We start from the raw sequence: 20,956 nt of genomic DNA, 5'->3' as shown, positions 1-20,956 counted from the left end.
CTGGATGCAGCTCGGGGTTGAAGCTCCTCGGGCTGGGATGGAGGAAGTCACTCCCAGCTCACGTCCGACGCTGGCAGGATTCAATCAATACAGGGCCTTGAGGCTGGAATTTGGGTAGGGATGGAGTGACCGGCGTGTTTTATACTGTCTGCCTTGACGAGGGGCCGCAGGTTGAAGTGCTGTACGTCTGAGAGGAAAGGACAGGACGTGCTACCTTCAATTTACAGCCAAAGGAGCAGTCCTTGCAGGGAAATGAAAAATGCCAGCAGCTTTTCAATTACCTTGCACGTTCTCCAGTGACTGCAGGTAACTCCCACCCCCTCCTGATCCAAGCCAGATGCTTGGCAGATGATTTTCTTCCCGACAGACGTTAAGGTCCCGTCCTCTTTGTGTACATTGGAATGACTTGCGTCGTTTGCCACGGCGCTGTATTGCTTTGGCTGAATTTTGAGGTTTCATTAGGCAGCACTTTTATTTAAGGTAAGAGCAGCTGTGTGATCCTGTTTCATTTTATGCAAAGTGGATGTACCCTTCCCGTTTTCTGGCAAATAGTCAAAAGTGCACTTTGGTGGACAGATTTCTGGACACCTCCCCCCCCCCCCTTAAAAGCAAGACTAACAGGTGCCTTTCTGAGATAGCGTTGAGCACAAAGAACCTGTGTGTGTTTCCAAAGCCAGGATGGCCATTGTGAGGAAGTGCAAGTTTGCTGAGAAAGAACCTGGCTCAAAACCTATAGTTTATTTACACACGAAGGTGTGGGAAAGGGAGGATATAAAGTTGTAGGGGAAGCGAAGCCTGGGATTTCAGATTAAAGCAGGGCAGATGTGCCTTGATTTCATACTAGAAATACTCTCTAGCGAAGGTGGAACGTTTTGCAGAGCTGGGAGAAGGCTGGTGTGTTGCAAACTGAGCTCTCCCTACGTTGGGGAAGATGTGCCCTGTGATATATTGCTGCTCCATAAAACACCACCAGAGACACTCTGCTATTCATCATAATAGGTAAATCCTCCGAGGCTTGTGCTCTGCAATTAGGAAAGTCATATATTTTCATCGAGTTGAGCCCTCGTGTAAAGGCCTATCCCACCGACTTCCAGATGTTGTGGCGTTGAGCGGGGTGTTGGGGAGTGTTTTTCCACCAGGGGGATCTTCAGGTTGTAGCTGTCTCGATCCTTAAGCCCTCCCTTAGCAGTTGTCCAGTTTTCTGGAGGCACTGTCTCTTTAATTGCTAACCAAGAAGTATTTTGGGGCGCAGAGGGCAGCAGAGATGTTCTGAACAGTAATTGTCTGGGAAATTAACTCTACTTCACAGGAATGTATGTATTTTACAGCAGTTCAGTTGTGTAACAGCTGGTTTAGAAAAAGAGAGAGTAGAAGAGTTGAGCACGTATGGACCAGTGACATACAGAGCTGATGTAGCATCCCCAGGTTTGCTCATGGTTTTGAATGCACAGTTTGGTCAAGGATACGGGATATCTTTGGTTACGCGGGTTAGAGTACACATACACAAAGGCCACGAAAGGATGAGGTAAGTTCTCAGCTGATTTCTACAAAGCTGCGAGCTCCGTAGAGCTCACAGCCTTCGTTTATCTAGTTACAGTTTGAAATAACGCCTTGCAGAGAGAGAGGCCAAATTTTGCCTCACTGATATCCAAATAATTCCACATATTTTCCACCTGGAGACTTCAGTCTGCCCACTGCCGGTGGCTTGGGAGCCTCTGGCTCGCGTTGGTCTGTTTGTGTTTCATTAAAGAGATTTTCATGTCGCTCCGTGGCCAGAGCAGCTGTGGATGTTGTTGTCAGTTCTTCGGAGCAAAATGGTAGATGAGGTTTTGTTTGGTTTTTTTTTTTCTTATCTTTCTAGTATTTTTAGGCGCTTTCGTGATGAACCAAAGTGTTTCTCCAACTTAAATTTATCTCTTCGTATTAACTCTTCCTCCAAACAACATTGACAGAAAACCCAAACAGCTGCTATATTCCATGCAGGAAACATCCGAGGTGACCAGCCAGCCATCGAGAGCTTAATATCCCCCGAAGAGTGAGCTTCTCTCTGACTCAGACTCGCGGCAGATGGCTGGGAAATGAGGCAGGGACGCCCCATCTCCAACGGGAGAAGAGCGACCGCGCCGTGGCCATGGGACTTGGCTCATCCTGCGGCGTTAGGGTTTTTTTGGCCGAGCTCAACGGCAGATGGGGAGCGACAGTGGGGGAAGATGAGCCGCTTGTTAACATCAACTTACAGAATGGAATTTCCCCTCAAAGCAAATTAACCCTTTTTATTTAAGCAGCTCTAGGCTTTCTGCTTCGGTCCGTGCAGTAACAGCCGCCGGAAGGAACCTTTAAAAAAATCCCAACAACTCTGCTGTTTGTGTAACGTGGCTGCTTACTGACTCTGAACTCCATTAAAACAGCCTCTCGTAACATCTGGCCTTCTATAGCGTATAAAAATGTTTTCCTTCTGGCAGCAGTTTTTATGGAGATGTAATAATATACGTTTTGCAGGAGAAAAAAAAAAAATAAAAAAAATTCTATTTTCAGATTCTGCTTCTTACCAACGAGCTGGGCCCATCCAGGTGTGGGGGAGCCGCGGTGGGGAGCCTGTGGAAGTAAATGACCCGCTGCCAACTCCCCGCCTGCCCCAGATTTGGGTCAATTTGCTGATAGTTCCCAAATTCACCGTAACGTGTATGTGTGCGTTTGCCTCGGTCAGATTGATATTCTCCCTCCACTGCAACTGGATCCGTTCTCCAGGCAGCGTGTCTCCAGAACACGTAAACAATCTGACTGCAATCTAAAGGAGAAAAAAAAAAAAAAAAGAAAAAAAAGAAATGTCCTTGTTCTCTTTCTCCCCCTCTTCTAGGTTATCTTTCGCCTTCAGGGTTCCAACTAAATTACATGCTTCCCCAAGCCTGTTAGAGACTTGGCTTATTAGAAGAAACCTGTAGCTGGCCCAGATTTTTAAACTCTACCCTGAGGGAGGGATCTGAACAGATGGATAAGAGAATTCAGTGGGATTAGTCAAACTCTTTGAAGACTGTTCTTCCCACTACGTTTTTTTTCCTCCCGGTTTTGTTTTCATGCCATCTCAGCACATCTTGTATCAGTTGAGGATCCCGGGACTGATGTTCCTTGTTCAACAGCTTGTCCGCGTTTAGCCAGAATTTTCATCTCAAGAGCTGGGGGAGATGGTCTTTTCCTCAGCACAGAGCGTGGATGGGTAGCCGTGGCCTCTGGGCGGACGTTATATGGGGCAAAGTCAGGTGAAATAAAGCAAGTATTGCTTTGTGCAGCACCACCTCCCAGTTTTTCATCTTAGTGATGAAAAATCTCACCTAGTTCAGGTACCTGCTCCTGTTCAGATGCTACGCTCAGAGCGTGGTATCATTATACGCTTGAGTGATCCAACTCTGAATTTCTGCTGCAAAATACTTCATGTACTTACTGCTTTGTAGTATCGAGGGGAGATTTAGATGAGATATTAGGAAGGAATTTTTCACCCTGAGGGTGGTGAGAGCCTGGCCCAGGTTGCCCAGAGAAGCTGTGGCTGCCCCATCCCTGGAGGGGTTCAAGGCCAGGTTGGAGGGGGCTTTGAGGGACCTGGTGTGGTGGGAGGTGTCCCTGCCCAGGGCAGGGGGTGGCACTGGATGGGCTTTAAGGTCCCTTCTATGATTCTATGATTTGTACCTCTTTCCCCCTAATAGTTAGGTAAATGTTTGTTCAGCTTTTTTGTCTAAAAGGAAAAAAAAATGTAAAAATACCTACAAACTGTCCAATTTCTCTTTTCATATTATTGCAGTAGTTTAAAACATCCCCAGTCTTGCAGGTAGTTGTGGTTTTTGTATTCTCTGCACCTTCCCTTTCAGCTGGAAAGTAAATAATGCCTGAGGTGTCTTTTGGCAGGAGATGCTGAGGATGGAGAATGTACCCCATGTGCAGTCAGAAGTAGCATTTGGGGTGGAGATTAAAAGAAAAGGCTGTTTTTTCAGGGGTAGTTCACAGCAGTTGGACTGACAGCACCACCCTTGTGTGCATCTCGTCACCAACAACCTTGTTTTCAGATCCACGTGCTGCGTTACTCTGCTTCTTGGGGTGTTACACGTTCACTACCGTAGATCTCCTGTAGATCTACAACCCTGCAGTAGGTAGGAAATGACAATTTTGTAGTGCCGGTCTACACCAGGGATCTACAGCAGGGGTTTAGTTTGATTCATGGGTTTTATTACAGTAAGTTTCTGTTATCAATGTGTGAGACTTCGTCTAGTTCTGGGAGTTTCTCAGTGGTCTGTTTGCGAGTGGAAAGAAGAGTTACTGTAGGGTTTTGAGACCCACTGCCATCCCTTCTCTGCCGTCAGATTTCCGTGTCACCAACGCACCTGTGTCTTTTCCTTTCTAGATGGAGAAGGATGAGACCGTGAGCGACTCCTCTCCACACATAGCCAACATCGGGCGCTTGGTAGAGGTAAGTGCTGTGGAGCCACCTGAGCCTGCTGCAGGTCCTCCTGCCTAAATTTATTCCCACACCTAAGAATTCTGTTATACACTTGGTTTTGCCTTTACACGCGTTACTTATTCATATTATGTCAAGCCTAACTGCTGATCGTGGAATCACGGAATTCTCAGAGTTGGAAGGGACCTCTAGAGATCATCTAGTCCAACTCCCCTGCTGAAGCATGTTGTTGCTCGGGGTTTGATGGCTCCGTACCCCTCCTGTCGTGGCTTCCAACAGTTTGTAGACACAAAAACCCCCCACTTTGCACTTTGTCTCTTGCTCATTACAGCAATAACCGCCTCCCTGTAAAATCAGTGGTCCTTTCCTCAGAGCTAGTTAACGATTTCCTACCCTCGTGCCACTAATAGTCACTTTTGGGCAGAATCATGTTGTGTTACGCAGAACTGTCCCTTTTAATTGAAAGCTCAGAGTGTATCAAGCTTTATTAAATCCTCAGGCATTGGGTTTATGGCAGCTGTCAGTCGCGTATGCTCAGCGTGAGGAGCGAAGGATGTCATTGTGTTACATTTAAATTCTGACTTCTTCTACTCTTCTTAAAAACAGTCAGTTGGCTCCAGAATTAAGTCATGACATTAATGGTTTGCAGTATTTAGATTTTGTTTTAAATTCTCTCTTTCTCTCGACACCACTGGTCAAAATATAGTTCATGCACTCTCCTGTATAAAGGTATTCTTGATTTCCTTGACCTTCATAGCCACTTTGGCAAGAGAGGAGGAAATTCTCAACTAAAATAGACTATAATGCCTTTTTTGAAGGAACTGGGAAATGAAGGGAAGGCAGGTATTTCTTTTTTGATCCCTTTTCTAGGTTTTTTGGTTTGAGTGAAGGCGACCGAATGAAGAAATGCTGCTTATTTACAAGATCTTTCTCAAAACTAAGTGCAGTTCTAATGAATGGGTCGCCAGCTCAAAAATACAAAGGGAACCCATAAGCACGAAACTGTTGGTTATGTCAAACGACTGACTTGCCCCTTGTAATCCCTTCAGTGCCAGGAAATTACAGAGTGAGGCTGGGGTGAAAAACACATTTTCCTTTTCTGCAGCCGAGCGCAGAAAAATTGATAGCTGGGCAGAAACTGCCCTCTTGTGGCCCAGAAGGACATAGAATAGCATCATAGAAACACATAAAATCATGCAATTGTCCAGGTTGGAAGGGACCTTTAAGATCATCCAGTCCGACCATCAACCTAACTCTGATAAAAAAACATCCCTAAACCATGTCTCTAAGCTCGATGCCAATCCGTCTCTTAAATACCTCCAGGGATGGTGCCTCAACCACTTCCCCGGGCAGCCCATTCCAAGGCTTCATAACCCTTTCCGTGTAAACATTTTCCCCAATATCCAACCTGAACCTCCCCTGGAGCAACTTGAGGCCGTTTCCTCTTGTCCTCTTGTTCTTTGGGAGCAGAGACCGACCCCCCCTGGCTACCCCCTCCTTCCAGGGAGTTGGAGAGGTCTCCCCTCAGCCTCCTTTTCTCCAGGCTGAACACCCCCAGCTCCCTCAGCCGCTCCTCACAAGACTTGTGCTCCAGACCCCTCACCAGCTCCGTTGCCCTTCTCTGGACCCGCTCCAGCCCCTCAATGTCTTATTTATGGTAAGGGGCCCAAAACTGGACACAGCCCTCAAGTTGGGGCCTCACCAGTGCCTAGCCTGGAGTAATTAATTGGGAGGAGAGGACAGGAGTAGAGCTAAGCCTTTATTTCTTTGATAAGAGCGGAGAGGTAGTGAGAACTTAAATATTAGGAACAGGTTGGGTTGAAGCGTGCTGAGGGACGTGTTGGACGTCAGAAGTATAAGAGCTCCGTTCCTGAAAACAGCCCACGTGACTAAAGATCTGGTTTCTTACCTGGTTGTTTTGGTTTTTTTTTGTCTTCTCTAGGACATGGAAAACAAAATCAGAAGTACACTGAACGAGATTTATTTTGGAAAAACAAAGGACATCGTTAATGGGCTGAGGTAAGGGGCTCTGCGCTGGCTGTCGGACCCCTGCAGCGCCTGGGGTGCTGTCCCCGGCCGAGCATTGATTTTGTTTGCTGGAACTCCCCTTTCCCACACCAAGTCTTTTCATCTCCCTATTTATTCACCTCACTCTGCTTTGGAAACGGGATTTGATTTGTGGAGTTTAAGGAACGCTTCTACCTGGTAACTATAGGAATTTGAAGCAATGTTTTAATCCTTTGTTCCCTCACCAGGAAGAAAATAGCCCTATTGGCAACACTTGCATTTCAGAATTACTTTTAATTAGGAGTTTTATTCTTCACAGCCCTGAAAGTTGTATTGAAATTCTGCCTTCTCTTTCTGCTATTCTTAAAAACAGTCAGTTGGTTCCAGAATTAAGTCATGTCATTAATGGTTTGCGGTATTTAGAATTTGGTTTAAATTCTCTCTTTCTCTCAACACCGCTGGTCAAAATAGAGTGTACTGGAATGGATTAAGTGAATAAACCCCCCCGTGCCTTTCCGTAGGGAAACTGTTCTGTGCTTTCCTGTACTCCCTGCTCATTTCTGGTCAGGAATTTCACGTAGAAATCCCAAGCTGGGAGTTCTCGTGCTCGTAGAGGAAAGTACAGAACTGTGATGCCAAATCATTTCACTTTGAACTGCAGATAGAGCTCCTGGCGCCGTGTGATCGTGGAGAATAACCAAAGGGGGCAAATAGGTGTACTGCTGGTCTCTCGCGTACTCCAGTGTGAAAGAAGATAGAATAATGGTGCTAATTAAATATTCGGGCTGCCTTCTTAACAGCATGGGCAGAGGGAATCGATGGTGTTTAAGCAAGCAGCTGTTCTGTTTTGTTTTTTTTTCCAAGCCCCAGCTTTCATAACAGGCCTCTATTTTCATTTGTGGTGTGCAGGGGTTTAGGCAGGAAGCATTTATTAAGATGAAAAGGAAATATGTAATACGGTCTTTTTCCTTGCGAACATCGCCTTAAGCTTTTGTAATTGAATCTGTTTCCTGTGTCTCCCCGTTGCTCCGTTTGAGTCGTGGCGCTTTGCGCCTCGGTGAGATGATCTGCTGGGAACTGGTAACACCCAGAGCGTCCGCCTTTTGCCTTCTCCTCCAGCCTTTCCCCTGTTTCTTCTAACCTGTGTATTTACACTTTATTTTTCTTCCCGGAGCGCGCTCCTGGCGGTTTCCAGAATACCAGCTCTGTGTCACTGAGTTCTTCTGACTGTTCTTTTTCCCTGTTTACTTCCCTGGTTTCTAAACTGCTCTCTGTAGATCTATTGATGCTATCCCCGACAACCAAAAGTATAAGCAGTTGCAGAGGGAGCTTTCTCAAGTCTTGACCCAGCGCCAGATCTACATCCAGCCTGATAACTAAACCGATCCAGGTACCCCCCCTCCCCCCCCGCCTGTGAGGTGTGACAACCAGCACTAAACCAGGACTCACCCGGCCCAGGGCTCTGCATGATAACCCAGACCAGAACTAACCCCTAACTCCCGCAGACTGAAAAACGACCTTTGATCCGTGTTTCACCCAAGGGTTATTTCTTAATACGGCCAACTAAATGCTGTGATTTCTTTTCTTTTTTTCTTATTTTAAATGTTACTCCACCCTTTCCCCCCCCGCCAAGTCTGAAATATCACGCTCTGAGATGTGGCAGGAACTTACCACTTCGCACTCTGGCTTGAGAGCAAGAAGAGAGCACGTGGTCACCTACCCAAAGCGGTGTCACCTTGGACCGATTCGATCTTGATTCAAAGCCCCAGGACTGTTGTCTCTTGTGCACCACCAGTTTTTTTTACGGCTGTGGTACCACTTCAGTGAAGAAACCCCCTGTCATCTTAGTGCCCTCCCTGCAGAAAGGACTGAAATCTTGGAAGTCTCACAGTTTTGAAAAAAAAAAATAATGACTGGTACTTCCCATGACTTCTGAGTAAATGTGAGCTCAGCCCATCCCCTATTTGCCTGCCCTATCTTGAATTTCCTTGGAGCTTGAAATCCAGCCCTGCTCGAGCTCCGCTGAAACATTTCTGGCCTCCCCTTGCCCCCTCCCACGGGGTTTGTCGGTAGCTCTCGTTTGCTCTGGAGCTCTGAATGTCTCGGGCGCACGGCAGCGACTAACCCTGAGCCGGTTTAACCTTCCACTCCCATTCCTAACGAGTTACAGATGTTGTCTTAAACACGTTAAGCTGACGAAGGGGAAAATGCACTGTTTGTTGTTAATGGCCAAGAACCACTTCTTTAGCCTGTGACAAATGCAAATATAAAACGTATATATTTTTATTAAAGCAGCGGAAGTCTCCAGAGACAAGAGAATGGAAATACTGTTATAAAAATATTAGGAAAATAACTGACACAAAGAGCAGCCTTGTTTACAGGAGACAGCATCCAGGCAAAACAAGGCTTTGAGGACTGAAAAGGGTGTGAAATACGGTTTATGTGGTTGGAAATCCTACCGGACTGGACCCTAACCACTTCTCTGTGGTGGCAACTCCTGGAAAGTCTAGTGCTATTATTCTGTCAATGATCGTATTGAAGAGGGCTTTCTAAAAAGTGGAAATTTCTTAATTGTACCATTGAAAATGGAGGTTCCTCCGCAGCCGTCTTCAGGGCAGGGAGCCGAGGTGACCCCTAAAAGATGTGGCTTTTCTTCCGTCACCAAAGTTCTAGCGAAAGGGACGCCGTGCAGTCATGGTGCTGACAGTAGCTCTGTTCTTCAGCTGCTTTGATTCCCTAATTACTCTCGGTAAGGTTCAAACTCCAAAAGCAAATTGAAGAACAGAATCTCCAGCCGCTTTTCCTGCTGGTGAATATTCCGGAGGGAGAATTTTTGCCGCGGCTGCTGGACCCTGGGTGAACAGTCTGCAAAAAAAAAAAAAAAGGTTCAGGAGCTGCCCCGGTTCCTCTCCACCTGCCTGGGTTGAGGCTGGCTTTTCTCTGCCTTCCCGTCAGGGTGACGTGGGGAGCGAGAGCGCTAACACCCTTCGCTGGTGGCACACGGGGCTTTTTCCAACCTGGAACGTTTAAAAAAACAAAATAAAAATTGGGGAATCTCCCTCCAGCTGGAGCTGGAGCTTCTGGGGAAGCGCGTCTTTTGGTGCCATCCTTGCTAGAGTGAATTTTGCTTTTGGTTTTACTCACCCAAGTGTTGACTTTGCCTTCTGCTTTCCCGGTTAAAACAGGCAGCTGAGTTTGGTTTCCTCTAAGCCGGGGTTGAGGTGCTTCTCCTTCCTCCTGACTCCCGTGGCAGAACCCCCTTCCTCCCCACCCTCTGGCACCGCGTCCCCTCTGACTCCCCTTCTCCTTCTTCCCCGCAGGTCTGTGCAGACTTTTGCAGACAAATCAAAACAAGAAGCTCTTAAAAACGACCTGGTGGAGGCTTTGAAGAGAAAGCAGCAAAGTTAAAATACTCTTCCTGCTAACAAGACATGCCATGCACTCGTTAGATTCCTTTCTTAGAAAACTCATCCCCCTCCCCTACCCGCTCCCCCCTTGCCCTTTTCTGTTACGTCACGTCACAATTTGCATTCAATTTGCATTCAATTTGCATTCAGTACTATCCATGCAACGCCATCCTCTCTCCCCATGAATAAAGCTGTACAAACTTTTTCAGTCTCTGAGGCCTACTTTGCACCACATTTTACTATCGAGACCTTAGGCTATGTTTCTGTAGAAGTCCATGTATTATTTTTTCTCTTCCCCCCCCCCCTCTTTTTCCACCCTCTCCCCCATTTATATGCATAACCACCCATCATTGTTTGTCTTTTTCCTCCCACCCCCTCAACCCCCCTTCCCTCCTGCCTTTTGTTACATTGGTGTAAAAAATGTAAAACAAAAATTTATTAAATACTGTGGTGTGTGAAAGAGGAAGAACTGGAAGATTAAAAAAAAAAAAAAAAAAAGAAAAAAAAAAAAAAGAAAAAATTAAAAAAAAAAACCCCAACTCTATTCCACGTATGTTTGGGGGCTGGGGCTGGGGGCTTGGCTGGTGGGAGGGAGGGACGAGAGGCTGTTCCTCGGGGTTGTTTTAGACTTGACCCAAACCCCTCTTGGAAGGAGAAGGTGATTTTAGGAGACCTGCTGAAAAGTTCTGCTCTTCTCTAGCCTGGTTCCGAGGCGCTTTTCTGTCAATTTTTATGGAATGCAAAAAAAAAAAAAAATAAAAAATAAGGGGGTTTTGGTTTGGTTTGTTTTTTTTTTTTTTTTGTTTTTTTTGTAAAGCTTAAATTGAATCTACATCTGATACTTGAGCCTCCATACTAAAAAAAAAAAAAAAAGAAAAAAAGAAAAAAAAAGATTAAAATAAAAAAAAAAAATAAAAAAAACAAATCCCAGGAAGCAGTGTGTGCCGTTGGTGTCCTCCTTATTTCTCCTTTTCCTGCAGCGGTACTGGGCTTTGTGCTGTCAGTGCAACTGGGAGCAGTCGCTGTGACTGGGGGCAGGGAGTTGTGCCCTCGGAATCGGAAGGCCAGCGCTGGGTCATGTGGGCACAGAAAGTAAGAAAGTTGGGTTTTTTTGTCTTTTTCCTCTCCCACCGAGGTTAGTTGTCTTATTTTTGAGGGTGTGATGTTCGGCTGGAGCGTTACCTGCCTGGGGGGTACTTGGTTCCATACGGGACTTCCCAGGTGCCGGGACTGGGATGGTGGGATCCCACCACTGGGACCAATGCTTTGGGCACCCAGGAGATGGTGGGTTTATTGGGTGTGTTAAGGAGAGAGAGAGGATTGGTTTATTGGGTGTGTTAAAAATTGTCTTGCTTGGGGGGGGGGGAGCATGTGTGTTGGAACCCCCTGGTGGGCAGAGCAGGGGTGGGTTGGTTTGGGTTGGGTTGGTTCGGTTCTCAGCAGTTTGAGGTAGATGGTTCCGAGCATCGATGCTCACCCAAAAGCTCCTTCTCTGTTTGGGACCCGTGTGATTTGTGACCCTCACCCAGTTTTTCCCCCTCTGTAACCCCTCGGTGCTCAGAGGGACCACGTGTAGCTTCAGCTCCTCCATATCATAGAATGGTTAGAGTTGGAAGGGACCTTAGATAGAGATCATCGGGTTCCAACCCCCTGCCCTGGGCAGGGACACCTCCCACCACACCAGGTCCCTCCAAGCCCCCTCCAACCTGGCCTTGAACCCCTCCAGGGATGGGGCAGCCACAGCTTCTCTGGGCAACCTGGGCCAGGCTCTCACCACCCTCACAGCAAAGAATTTCTTCCCCAGATCTCATCTCAGTCTCCCCTCTGCCAATTTAAAACCGTTACCCCTTGTCCTGTCGCTACACTTCAGTTATAACAAACTTGATCCTGGTGGAGCCAAGAAAGCAAATTCCTCCGGGCTCTCCCTGCCCTTGGAATTAGCCTTGGGATGAACCTGTGCAAATCGAGACTCTTGGCATGAGGATCGATTGACGAGGGGCTCTAATTATCCTTCTCTGATGTGACCTGTTTCCCACCCAGACACCTGCAGGTGGTGACGGTCCCGGGGCCATGGTGCGGCTCATGGGAAGGTCTTGTCCTGGTTTGAGTCACACAGGACTGATTTAACTTCTAATGCTGGGGAAAACTGCACTTTTAGAAGACTCTGCTGTCTGAATTGGTGACAATCTTTACTTTACAGCCAGCTCTGGGGTGTGGGGTTCAAGGTCTCGGTGTTTTCGAGCTCCCCAGGTGTGGGGATGAGGAGGAGCGAGACCCGGGCGCTTGACCCAAGCTGCCAACAGGGTTATTTCACACCATGAACGTCACATTTAATATCAATTAGAAAGTTTGCTGAGGAGTTCTCTCTCTCTCTCCCCTGATGGCTGCCATCCTGAGAACTCCGGAGCCCTGAGCCCTCCCCTTCCTCCCGAAGCCGCAGCGCTCACAGGGTCCCACGTTGGCTGTCCCTGCTGGAAGAGCACGGCTTCTGCTGGGGAATGGGCTGGGGATAGTCCTGGTGTGTTTCATATTGGCATCGGGATCAATACTGGTTCTTTAGCGTTATTAATTATTTAGTATTATTCTATTAAATGTCACTAATGTTAATTATTTAGTATTATTCTATGAAATCTGTAGGGGTACTAAGGGTCGTCGGGTGATGGAATAATTGTCTAAACGACAATAAACTGGCTGCTGGCACATAAACTTGCATATATATATATATATATTTATACCTTCTTCTATTAGAGGTTGTGTTTCTGGCTTTAAGAACAGCTCTCGGCAGCCGGTAGGTGGCAATTACCCCGTTTCCTGCCCCTTCCTTTCCGCGAGGTGGACGTGCCACATCCCGTCCTGTCCCCCTGGTCGGCTCAGGAAATCCAGCTCTCCCTAAAGCAGCCGTGGCTCCCGCAGCCCAAACGGGAGCCGAGGTTGGAATATATTCCTCTCCTTAAACCAAGCCCCGGGATCTTTATCTGTAATAAATAGGTCTAAGGAAGCTGGGCTTTCTCCCTCCCTAGGCATCAGCGCTGGGATGGGAATTGTTCTTCTACAATTCCTTGGGAAAGACGGCAGCGGAAGCCCTGCTGGCTCCAGGACGGGGAAGGGGCGAGCAGCCCCAGTGGGCCTGGAGGGGAAGAATCATGAATTAATGGCATGAAAAACCCAACAGCTTTTACTCAAGGGGCTCAAAGAGCCTGAAAAACATTTTTTCTTCCCAAAATCAAAGGGCTCAGCTCCGAACTGACTGGCGCAGCCGCTGGTTTAATTAACCTGCTCTTGCAGCTTGATGGGCATCGGGGGGGGAGGGGGCTGAGTCCCTTTTCCCGGAGGATGGAGGCTGAGCTGTGGCTTGGCTTCCCCGCGGCGAGGAGGGCGACTTCCTCGGGAAGGACAAATGTCATGGGGACGGCTGAGGAATCGTAAATTAATTACTGATACTACAGCTAAATTACTGATACTACAGCTAAATTACTGATACTACAGCTAAAGGCACAGGGGGCAGGGAGCGGGGAAAGGAGCTGGGGAGGGAGACAAGGGGAGGAAGAAGAGCTAAGAGTGAGTGCAGGAAAAGGAAAGGTCTTGTTTTTAAAAGGACAAAAAGGCGTATTAGCTTTTTTTTGCAGGGCCTACAAGCTTTGGTTGATTTTTCTCTTGCTTGTTCCCCGAGACCGAGCGGCTCCTTCCCAGCAGAAATGGCTCAGCCCATGGGATGGAGGCAGCTCCTCTCCTCCGGAGCCACGGCTCTTCCCAAACCACCGCTGTTTCCAGCCCTCCCGCGGCCAAGGAGCCATCCTGCTGGTTTGCAGAGCCCCCAGGTGGGGACAAATTCATCAGCGTCGGGGATAAACTCATCAAGTGGGGGATAAATTCATCAAGGAGAGAGGGCAGGACCAAAAAGCAGAGGAGGGGCAGCCCCTTCTGGCCGGGTAAGAGCCTGGGCAGCTCCCCAGAGAGCGACGGGGCCACTTCCCCAAGAAATCCACGCAGCTAAAATGTAGGTGAGGCAAAAAAATGAAAAGTGGGAGAAATGGGGACTATGAGGCACGTTAAGGAAGAGGCAGGAGCTGCCAGATAAACTGACAAAATAACACCAAAGGAGGCAGGCGGGGCAAGGACTTGTTTTATAGAGGTGTGAGCCGTGCTAATTAAAATAGGTACGTGTGGACCCAATCACTTTGGTTCTGCTGCTCCTTCCTTCCCAGCCGGTTCCAGCCGCTGCCGTGTCTTCCAGAGAGAGCTCGGCGCTGGAGACGGGAGGCCCACGGAGGTAAGTTGGTGGCGGGTCGGTCATCTCTGTCCCCTCTCCGCAGCCCCTCAGGCTCTTCCCGTGTTTTCCAGCACCAGGGAAGCTCCGGCTCATCCCCGAGAGACGGGAGGTAAAGCAGAAGTGACCGAGCTCAGCTTTGGGGCGTAAAAGCAGCGAAGAGCGACCTTTTGAGGTATCAAATAATTCCCTGTTTATCCCGATAGCGTCATTGGTATCCAAGAGGCAGGAGGTCTCTCAGCAGCATCCTCTGCCCGAGCAGCACATGTTACCCGCCGGCTCCTCTTCTCCCCAAGAGCCGCCGGGGTGGAGGGGCCGGTTTGCCCGGCGTTAAGGCCACCTTTCTCCTCTGCATCGTCCTCTTCTCGCTGCGGGGCAGGTCCCTTCGTCAGCTCTCCAGGCTGTCACCCGGCTGCCCCAGAAGAGCATCCCTCTCCTCGTGGGTACCGGCTCTTCCTTTCCGATAAGCGAGGAACTGGAAGGAGATCTGAGGAGAGGTTAAGGCTCTTGACTCAAGCCAGGGTGGATCTACGTGACGCGTTGGGGTCTCACCACCCAAGAAAAGGCTGTTTGTGCCAGGAGAGGTGGAAACCGGACAACGAACGACGCAAATAAAGGTCTGAAGCATTCAGCTGGTGGTTGCAACACCGTAAATTACTCACCGGCACGCGGTTGAGCAACAACGGCTCAAAACAACCACCGAGCAGCATCAACCCACCCGCTCCTGCCTGCCCCGAGTCGGGCTCGCTCCCTGCCAAGCCTCTCCGGTGGGATGCGATGCCGGAGGGAAAGGATACAACCACGTCGAGGGAGAGGACGCCCAGGCTGCCCACCAGCCAGGGCAGGTGGTGCAGGACGTAGTCGCCTTCGCCTTGTCCCGGCTCCGGGTTCTTCAGGAGGACGCTGAGGCCGTAGAGCAAGTTCCCCAGCATCACCAGGGCAAAGAGGGAGTAGGAGACCCCGACGGTGGATTTCCTCTTGTACTGGAAGAAGAGGGGCCAGAGAGAGGAGATGGGGTGCAGCTCTCCGAAATCTCACTGGAAAGTACTATTAATCACCCTCCCACCAAAGAAACAGAGAATAAAAAAGGTGGTGACTCAGCGCCAAAAGCCTTTTAGTTCCCCTTTTGCTTGTAAGTAAAGACAAAATGAAAGCCCCCACCCTCAAAATAGCGGTCTGTTAAAAAAAAATTAATCCGGTTTGGAGGGGAAATACAGAAAAAAGTCCCTTATGAAATAATCCGAGACGGGGACCTGGGACCTTGGAGCAAAGAGGAGAAAGCTGATGCCACCGCCCCTCTTCGATCTGAAATCTCAGGACCCCGGGGGGTCCCCAGGCCCGGGCTCCGTCCCCCTCTGCCCCCCCCACTTACGTTTGTGTAGATCTGGGGGACGCGGGAGCAGAGGTACAGCACGGAGGAGACGGAGCCGATGGTGAAGCCAACGATCTCGCTCCTGCTGAAAGGCTGCAAGGCAAAGTGTGTGTGTGTGGGGGGGCCACGAGCAGCCCCCCGTGTTTTCAGAGAGACACTTCCCACCCACACCACGGCTCCCTGCGAGACGACAGCGGGGCCAAACCCCAGCCTTTGATTTCCCCATTTTTCCCTTGCCCCCCTGAGCACCGAGCGGGATGGCGCTGACCCACCCCCCCACCCCACGGGGCGGTTTATCTCCTCTCCCCCCCTCACCCGGGTATAGGAACCCCCTCACCTTCGGCCCCAGCTCGTCCCCGCCAGCGGAGAGCAGAGACCTCCCTTTGAACCTCGTCGGCTCCTGCGCCGCGGCATCACCCGGGTCCAGGAGGGAGACGGTCGACAGCGTCCCCAGGGAAAGGAAGAGGAAGGCTGCGTTGATGGGGACGGCGACTGCGGGGAATCAAGCAGAGGGTGGTTACATGGCGGGGGGAGCTCCCCGGTCAGCCCCCGGTGGGTGCCAGGACCCCTCGGGGCACAGGGACCTTCAAGCTCTCCCTTATCTCCGGAGGAACTCAGCAATAGCTGCTGCTGGCGTTTTATCTCGCAGCGATGGGGGCAATTTGTAAGATATCAGGGAGGAAACCGCCCCTATCTCAGCAGATCGAAAGCATTCGAGCCTCTTTGGGTTTAGGGCTCTTAAAAATCATCCCTCGCCATCTAAAAGCTTGTCACCGACTTAACTCACAGCGGTGCACGTTCAAATCCCCGCCAGACCAAGCCCTGCTTCGACAGCAAGGCTGGTACGATATTCGGGAAACAAGCTCCCCAGCATTGAGAAAACTTTACGATCCATGGGCCAAACATCAACCGATGGAATAAATTCGAATGGCTTTAGTTAACTTAAACAGTTTTCAGGATGTAGCTCACGGAAAGCTGCAACGCTAAAAAGGGGATTTTTCTCCCGCTGTTTAAGCCTTGCAAGAACCGTTCGGGTTCCCTTTTCGCTCCACTGGAACCGGGAGGAGCTTCTCCATCCCCTCCGAGCTGCCCTGACTCGCGCAAGCGGAGCCGGAAAACTTCACCCCTTCCCTTAAAAACGCCGGCCTGAGAGTCACGAGATCTGGCTGTGGTTTCCAGCTCCAGGGTGGAATCACCCCCTCGCTGCGGGTAACTAATTTCTTTCTATAACGAACGCGCCTCACGGGAGGTTTATTTTCACCCCAGACGCTGCCCGTGGCGGTTTGCAGGGCGTCCTGCTTTCAGCTGGGAAAGAGTTAACTTCCTCTCTCCCGGGATTGCTGTGAGAGCAATGTCAATAACACCGATTGTCTTCAGTTGTTGCTCAGTGGTATTTACACTATTCAAGGACTTTTTCTCAGCTTCCCAAAGAAGCACAGACAGAAGGATGGAACGGCCAATGGAATATTCCATACCATAGCCCTCTCGGTCAGTACAGAAACGGGAGTTGGCTGGGGCGGGGGGGGGTAAATCCACAATCACCTCTCAGGATGGTGCCGATTCACCGGGCGGTGAGAGTGACCTGTGTCATTATTATTATCATTAATATTAATAATAATAGTTTTGTGTTATTGTTCCAATTAAACTGTCTTTATCTCAACCCAGGGGGTTATTTTCCTCCTTTTTTCCCTTCTTGGGGGGGAAAAAGGAAGGGGAGTGAGCAGCTGCGTGGTTCTACTTGGGGTTAAACCCCGACACAGGGATTTTCAGAAGCCCCAGGCGTGGCCAGTGGCTATTTGCTCGCCGTGGCTTCCACGGGCGCTCAGGTTATCCAAGAGAAAAAGCCCAGAACACAATAGGAGGCATCTAAAAGCTGCATCGATTCGTCTGTGAAGCCTCTCTGCCCCGACGGATCTCCCCCCGGGGATGGTTTCCCTCTCCCGGCTCCGCATCCGGGGACGAGCCAGCCCAAAAGCCGTGCCAAGGGGAGCGCAACCCCTCGAAAACCCCAACTCACGTCCTCTGCCCCGGTTCTTCACTTTGTAGTAGCCGTAGAGCGACAGCATCACCAGGTCTGCCAGCACGTAGTAAACCGCCGTGTAAACCTGCGGGGAGAAGGACGGGTCGGTCCTACCTGCAGAAAGGTTCCAGCTGATGGCTGGGATGAGCCAGCATCCCGGGGCATGGCATCCCTGGGGAGAACGGAGCATCCCAGGGCGGGGAGAAGGAAAGGAGCATCCCTGTGTTGGGGAGAAGGGAGCATCCCGGGAGGAGGACAAGGAAAGGAGCATCCCCTGGGGGAAAGAAAGGAAGGGAGCATCCCCAGGGGATGAGAAGGGAGGGAGCATCCCCTGGAAGGGAGGGAGAAAGGATGGAGCATCCCTGGGGGGGGGCGGGGGAAGGAAGGAAAGGAGCATCCCTGGGGGGAAAGAGGAAGGGAGCATCCCCTGTCTGGGGGGGAGAAGGAAGGGAGCATCCCCAGAGGGAGTAGAAGAGAGAAGGGAGCATCCCCTGGAGGTTTGGGGGAGAAGGGAGCATCCCAGAGCCGTTTGGGTCCCTGGTTCATGGTGCTGGATGAAGCAGCACCCACCGCCATCCCCACCCCATCCCTGGAGCTGGGGGTGCTGCAGAGCTGACCCAACCCCAGTCGGTCGCTACCTGCAGCGGCAACTGGTCGGCCAGGAAGGACCCGATGAGGTTTAGGAGGTCTCCTCCCAGCCATCCCAGCAGGAAATATATGGAGAGAGCTCGGTCCATGATGCCCGTTTTGCAGGCTTGGTAAAACTGCCTGCAAGAGAGACAGAGGGAGTCAGGCAGAGCCAAAGCCCAGACCCCCCCCCACCACGGCCGGCTCAGCGCTACCTGGGAACCAACCCCAGGTTTCCCTGGTGCTCCCACCGGGACCGTTTCCCCAATTCCCACCCACCCAAGGCACCAGTGGGAGGGGAGGAAAAGCAAAAGATTTCTTCTGGCAAAGCCACGTGGCCCCCCCCCTGCAAACGGGGCTCCCTGAAAAGTCCTGTGACTCCCCCCAACCCCCCCCCACCACCCCCAGGTGCTCGCAGCACCCCGTGGGGGCTCAAGCCCTCGCGATCCATCCCTCCTGCGGGGGCAGAAAGCAGCGAGGGGGGGTAGGGGGGAAGAAGGAAGCACCAGCCACCGAAAACGCCTCTCCGGTTATGAAATAACCCCATGATACGCCGAGACCGAGCGTCACCCCCCCCACCCCCCCGCGTCCCCCTCTGCCAGGGTTGTGCCCGGCACTTCCAGGAAGCTGGACACAGCTTCCCAGGGCTGCTGGAAACATCTCTCCCGCACGGCTGGCCCACGGGGACTGCACGGGAGCTGCCTTAACGTGGGGTCATTACAAGCTGCTGAGCACCATAATAACAATAAAATAACTATATAATAACTATATAATAACTATATAATAACTATATAATAACTAATGAGGCTCTGGGGGCTGCTCTCTCTCCTCCTCTCAAACCCCGTTTTTTTTCCTGAGCCCGGATTGCTTTTGCCGGGTGGATTTAATCACGGAATCATGGAATTGTTGGAGTTGGAAGGGACCTCTAGGGATCATCTAGTCCAACTCCCCTGCCAAAGCAGGGTTGCCCAGAGCACATCACTCAGGGCCGCATCCAGGTGGGTCCTGAAGATCTCCAGAGAAGGGGACTCCACACCCTCCCTGGGCAGCCTGTTCCAGGGCTCTGGCACCCTCACCGGAAAGAAGTTTTTCCTCATATTTGAATGGAACTTCCCATGTTCCAGCTTGTGCCCGTTGCCCCTCGTCCTATTGCTGGGAATCACTGAAAAGAGTCCGGCTCCATCCTCCTTCAACCCACCCTTTAGGTACTTGTAAACATAGATAAGGTCTCCCCTCAGCCTTCTCTTCTCCAGGCTAAAGAGCCCCAGCTCTCTCAGCCTTTCCTCATCAGGGAGATGCTCCAATCCCTCCATCGTCTTTGTTGCCCCACGCTGGACTCTCTCCAGTAGTTCCCTGTCTCTCTTGAACTGGGGAGCCCAGAACTGGACGCAGTATTCCAGTTGTGGCCTCCCCAGTGCAGAGCAGAGGGGGAGAATGACCTCCCTCCACCTACTGGCCACACTCTTCCCTACACAGCCCAGGATCCCATTGGCCCTCTTGGCAACAAGGGCACATTGCTGGCTCATGGCAAGTTTGCTATCCACCAGGACTCCCAGATCCTTCTCCTCAGAAGTGCTTTCCAGAAGATCCATCCCTAATAATAACAATAACCCGGGCAAGTTGGGCTTGGAATTTTGATTTTTCGAGTGAGCCAAGGGAAGGGCCGGGCGGGTTTTTGGGGAGGGAGGCTTACGGAAAAGAGGCGGCCGCAAAGCAGAAGATGGAAACCAGTCCCAGGGCGACGCTGGCGATGTCCCAGCCGTCCCGGGCGCATTCGTTGAACACCTCCATCACCCAACGGGAGCCGTTGGGACAGTGGGAAAGATTCCCGGGTGGGAGACCCCCCCAGCGCCCGGCACCCATGGCCTCCGGCGCTGTCGGGATAACGCTGGGAAAAACACAGTAACACGGGAAAACGATCAATAACACAACGGGGAGAAAAATGTATCTCCATCGGGAACATGCTCCCGGCTCCTCCGCCCGCCGGCTCGTATTGCTAAAAAAAAAACCTCATTATTGGTTAATTCACCTTTTCCGGCCTTAATTTCGCCTCCGGTGGGATGACGCGACCGGGAATGCCGTCAGCCCGGTAGGATTCGGTCCCAAAAAAAGAAATCGAAGCCACCCAGCGCGTCCAGGCACAACAGGGACTTACCTCCTCTTTGGAAACGGGTTTTATTTTTCTTTGGAAAACGCTGCTTTTTGGGAAACTCGGGGGTTCGGTTGGGTTCTGTTGTTGGTTCTTCGGTTGTTTTTTTCTCGTTGTTATTTTGGTCGGGTTGTTTTTCAACTCCACCGCTTTTTCAGCAACTCCCCGGCCGGGTTTCCTCTGCGAACCTGCTGCTTCCTCAGAAACTCGCTGTTTTTTTTTCAGAAACTCGCTGTTTTTCACCCAAATCCGCTGCTTTTTGGGGAAGTTGCTGGGCTTTTTTTTTTTCCACAAACCTGCTGCTTTGAGGGTAAATTACTGTGGAGTTTTGCTCGTTGGTTTGTTTGTTGTTTTGTTTTTTTTTCTTTTTTTCCCCGATCCTGCTGCTTTTTCTGAACCTTGCTGCTTTTCCCCAAACCCGCTTTTTTCGGAAACTTGCTGTTTTTTTTGGCGCAAACCTCCCGATTTTGGGGCAATCGCCCGCCGGGCTGGGCGGTCGGAGCCGGCGCCGCTGCAGTGCGCATGCGCGGCGGGACCTTACCGCCCCCTCCCCTCCCTTCCCCCGGCGGGCGGGGCTGGTGCTCTCCCCGCGGTCCGCTCCGGGCGCGCATGCGCAGTGTGAGCGGCGGCCATGGCGGCGGCGGCGGCGGGGGGAGCGCGGCC

The 20,956-nt window shown here is 50.7% G+C and overlaps 2 protein-coding genes across 4 annotated transcripts in view; one reads left to right on the top strand and one right to left on the bottom strand.

Moving 5' to 3' along the window:
- Positions 1 to 10,715, top strand: part of CAPZB (capping actin protein of muscle Z-line subunit beta) — a 77,198-nt gene extending 66,483 nt beyond the window's left edge. For 2 of the 3 annotated variants that reach the window (XM_074161759.1, XM_074161757.1), the window contains 4 exons: positions 4,391 to 4,456; positions 6,387 to 6,463; positions 7,729 to 7,841; positions 9,772 to 10,715. In XM_074161759.1, the coding sequence (XP_074017860.1) occupies positions 4,391 to 4,456; positions 6,387 to 6,463; positions 7,729 to 7,831 (246 nt within the window). In that variant the 3' untranslated portion in view covers positions 7,832 to 7,841; positions 9,772 to 10,715. The remainder of the gene's footprint in view (positions 1 to 4,390; positions 4,457 to 6,386; positions 6,464 to 7,728; positions 7,842 to 9,771) is intronic. The other variant, XM_074161758.1, reaches the window with a different exon arrangement.
- A 2,707-nt stretch (positions 10,716 to 13,422) lies between these two features.
- SLC66A1 (solute carrier family 66 member 1) lies at positions 13,423 to 20,026 on the bottom strand. The gene is made up of 7 exons (XM_074161617.1): positions 19,838 to 20,026; positions 18,156 to 18,285; positions 17,515 to 17,602; positions 15,835 to 15,989; positions 15,498 to 15,590; positions 14,923 to 15,108; positions 13,423 to 14,612 (listed from the first exon to the last, which is right to left on the bottom strand). The coding sequence occupies exons 1-7, from the start codon at positions 20,005 to 20,007 to the stop codon at positions 14,514 to 14,516; spliced, it is 921 nt and encodes a 306-aa protein (XP_074017718.1). The 5' UTR covers positions 20,008 to 20,026; the 3' UTR covers positions 13,423 to 14,513.
- Between the last annotated feature and the right edge of the window lie 930 nt (positions 20,027 to 20,956).

Source organism: Numenius arquata, chromosome 20 (genome assembly GCF_964106895.1).
Source record: "Numenius arquata chromosome 20, bNumArq3.hap1.1, whole genome shotgun sequence".
NCBI classification, from domain to species: Eukaryota; Metazoa; Chordata; class Aves; order Charadriiformes; family Scolopacidae; genus Numenius; species Numenius arquata.
The sequence above is the reverse complement of the archived record's forward strand: the minus strand, read 5'-3'. Positions and strand labels throughout refer to the sequence as shown.